At 41.5% G+C, this 3981-nt stretch overlaps 1 protein-coding gene across 1 annotated transcript in view; it reads right to left on the minus strand.

The window, feature by feature from the left end:
• Window positions 1-157: 157 nt before the first annotated feature.
• Window positions 158-3981, minus strand: part of pptc7a (protein phosphatase targeting COQ7 a) — a 10082-nt gene continuing 6258 nt past the window's right edge. The window contains exons 4-6 of the mRNA XM_034870939.1: window positions 1767-1890; window positions 1533-1662; window positions 158-1353 (exon numbers count right to left, since the gene is read on the minus strand). Of these exons, the coding sequence (XP_034726830.1) occupies window positions 1295-1353; window positions 1533-1662; window positions 1767-1890 (313 nt within the window). The 3' untranslated portion in view covers window positions 158-1294. The remainder of the gene's footprint in view (window positions 1354-1532; window positions 1663-1766; window positions 1891-3981) is intronic.

The following is a 3981-nucleotide window of genomic DNA, read 5'->3' on the forward strand; positions in this document are numbered from 1 at the left end:
AGAGAGAGAGAGAGAGAGAGAGAGAGAGAGAGAGAGAGAGAGAAAAATGCTGATTGTTGACAGTTTCTAAAGCTACTCTGATGTGGTGATCAGTCCAAAGAACTGAACAAAAAACACATTTAGTCACCTGACCAACTTCCACTGTGTTGAGCTTTTACAGATATGCCTCTTAAGCTTTGTGCGTTTGAGGCTGTGACACCAATTCAGCCCTGTGGAAATGGAGAAGTTTGTAGCCTTCACCTCCATTTCATACAAACTAATTACATATATCAATAGTCTCACTGACAAGCACACAAGTGCATTCATCAGACATACACATATCCAGAGACACATCCCATGTAATCACAATCAAGACTTCTGCAGCAGCAGCAGCAGCTTTAAGATTAAAGGGAAGCCACCAGTTTGACACAACATATGTGGCGAGGCTTTTTGACTATAAAATCCTCATCTTAACCACCATTAGGTAACAAAATGAGTGCAATACTTGAATTGCACTGGCATGGAAAAGGCAGCTGCTGCTCTTCTTCATCAAATCATATTTGATCACTCTGCCAAGACACTAACCACAGTTGTATAAATGTCACATACACTCATTTTTTTTTGCATATACTGAACAAAACATCCTAGAACAGCACACCGGTTCTCAAACATATGCTCCCTGCACCCACATACAAGGTTCCAGGCCATTGGACTGAGTTTTTCTCTCTACCACTGTATAATTTGCTTGCACAAAGCAGCCCATTTATGAAGCCCTCATGCTGCCTTCTCCTGTGCAGTTCTCTTCTTAACACTACGGATGAACTGTATTGTTTCTCTTCCAGCTGCCCAGCATGGGGCCGCTTTAAAAGTCTACAACCCGTACCATCTGGCAACCTCGGTCTCTGAATCTCAACGTCCTCCCTGCCCAAACCACCCAACCAAGAAGGACGACTCGTCCTCATCAGCCACGATCCTCATCTCCAACGTACTTGATGACTGCTTATCCCTGGCAATGGGATTATCCAGAGAGGACTGGAACAGTGCAAAGATGCCAACAATGCCGCCCGGTCAAGAGGATTCATTTGGCCTCTAGTCCCCTTTATTCAGCCACTCTCTGATGTACACAGTCACAGAGAAATGGGCATGTAGGAGTTTTTCTCTGGGCAGAAGGAGTTGATGGTCAGCTGGGGGATGAGGCAGAATAGAGTCAACACACGTGAGTAAAGCATCTGACATCAGTCCTTCATCCCGACCAGCAGGAATCGAAGCAGTCCATCACCTGCAGAGCGCCACCCCTGTCAAAGCTCTATAGACTCTAGTCTGTGTATTCTGCCACTATAGACAGCAGCACTGTGATGTCATCTGGCTTTCCTCCTGGGCAAAAAAGAACAATATCCTGTTAGGATGTTGCTAAAATAAAATGTTTTTAATATTTCAACCTATGAAATTGCCATGTCATGTACCATTGTCCACCTATTTAATAAAGCTCTGAAAGCAAAAAAAGAACATACGGTCCAAATTCTATTCGGTCCAAGTAGAACTGAGACACTTACCTCTTACATTCAGTCCGTTGTCACAGGCAAACTGTGCAAACGGCGACATGTAGTTGGGGTCATACGCCAGTACGTGGGCCTGCTCTGCAATGCTGCGGGCGGTCTGCTGGATGCTCTCATAGTTGGTGTTCTTTGGAGCAAAAAACAAACAAAAGCATGCATGAAGTTTGTATTTTGGACATGGTTATGATTCACTCCAGCCATCCAACCTGTTTGGGCCTCAGTGTGACTCACCTTGAGTTTCTTCAGCTCTTGCAGGATCATGTAGTCAGGCATGTTGTCGAAGAGCCCGTCGGTGGCGGTGAGGATGATGTCACCCAGCTGGACGTCGAAAGAAGAGCTGTCTGCTGCGTCAGGGCTGCAGGGAAAGACACATTCAAGTCAGGCACAGGACGCTGCGTGCAATGAAGTTGGTCATTTCAGTGAGTCCAGATTTTATTTAATGCGTTTTATCTTGCAGTGAAAACTAAAATACAAACTAACACTAGCATCCTCAAAGTTAGATCCTCTACTCTCCCATTATAGAACATTTTTTCTACCCGGTGAAAAAAATCCACTGACAACATAAAAAGATAAACTCCCAATTGCTGCTTTATATTTCATCTAGGTTACATAAACTTAATCAAATGTACAGAATGAGGACAAATTCAAGGGATCCTAATGTTTTTAATTTTTAAAAAAATGATCGGTGCTACAAATACATAGGCAGCAGGACCCAGTCCGCTTAGCCTCTCAGTGTCAAGTTAAACTTCTTGGAAAATACCATTACTCTGCTGCACTCCCCCGAGCCAGTTATGAATGTTATTTATTACAAACTGCATCATGAAACATTGAGCCAAAGCTCTCAGGGACAGCCTGTCCTGTGACGACTGTGAAATTATAGTTCACACGTTAGAAAGGAATAAATACTGCGGCTAGGTAGAGCAATAGAAAGACACTATTACATATGCATTATGGGCACCTACAGTTACATACAGTGGCTTGCGTAAGTTTAAACACCCTTGGTAAAGTTTAAAAAGAGGAATAAAAAAAAAAATCTTTTCAAAATTGATCTTTAATGCTTTATTTTAAAAAATATGAAAATACAACATTTTAAGGACAGCAATTTCCTTTGTGAATAAATGAATGTCCTGCCTAAAATACAGGGGACGTAAGTATACACCCCCCATGTCAAATTCCCATAGATGCAGGCAGATTTTTATTTTTAAAGGCCAGTTATTTCATGGATCCAGGATACTATGCAACCTAATAAAGTTTCCTTGGCCTTTGGAATTAAAATAACCCCCCCATCATATAACCCTCACGTTACCTAGAGATAGGCATGGGGAACTTTCCATAAGATCTTCTCTCGGGCACCCAGATAGCTCAGTTGGTAGAGCGGGTGCCCATATATAGAGGTTTACTCCTCGACGCAGCGGGCCCTGGTTCGAGTCTGGCCTTCGGCCCTTTGCTGCATGTCACTCCCCCTCTCTCTCCCCTTTCATATCTTCAACTGTCCTGTCAATTAAAAGGCCTAAAATGCCCCAAAAAAAAGAAGGAAAAAAAAAAAAAGATCTTCTCTCAATGCAAATCAAACCAGCTGTTAGGCTTACTGACATAACACCATGCCAATCTCTAGGTTTGGTGAAGGGTATGTGATATGATGAGGGGTTATTTTAAATCCAAAAGCCGAGGGGACTTTATCAGGATGCATAGTATCCTGATCCATGAAATAACTCGCCTTTAAAATTAAAATTTGCCCGCCTCTATGGAAATGTAACATAGGGGTTTGTATACTCATGCCCCCTGTATTTTAAAAAGGAAGAACATGTATTTAGATACAATACATTAGTCATTCATAAAGAAAATTGGTGTCCTTAAAAGGTTGGATTTTACCAATTCTCTTTAAAGTAAGGCATTAAGATCAATTTCCAAAAGATATTTTTTTGTATTCCTCTTTTTAAGACAACTTTAGCATGGGTGTGTAAACCTATGCAAGCCACTGTATGCAAGTATGAGAAGCATTTAGCAAGCAGTTTTCATGGAAATGTAATGGCTGCCATTTTTTGAGTTCATCTGTTTTTAAAAGTCATCCATGATGAGCCAAAGCCATTTTTCAAATATCACTACGGACAAACAGATTGGATAATCATACAGGGAAAGCCGTGAAACATCTAATCTCTGTTTATAATTGCGATGAAAACTAATTTCATTAATTTCACTTGTCTCTTCTTTAGAGAGGGTTAAGTTGCCCACGTAGCGTAAAAATACATATATTCAGCTGAATGTTGAAAACACAGAAGTACTTGTTGTCATCGTCTCCCTTTCACCTCAACACGCTCCACACTGTTTCCTTTTCTTGTATTAAAGGAAAGTTGTTAGTGCACTTCAGTTTTGACCCTTCCACTCTTTGCAATTGATTGCTATGCTAGTGATCTAGGACTGGAAGCGTTCTCTCTCTCTCTCTCTC

Source organism: Etheostoma cragini, chromosome 5 (assembly GCF_013103735.1).
Source record: "Etheostoma cragini isolate CJK2018 chromosome 5, CSU_Ecrag_1.0, whole genome shotgun sequence".
In the NCBI taxonomy this organism is placed as follows: Eukaryota; Metazoa; Chordata; class Actinopteri; order Perciformes; family Percidae; genus Etheostoma; species Etheostoma cragini.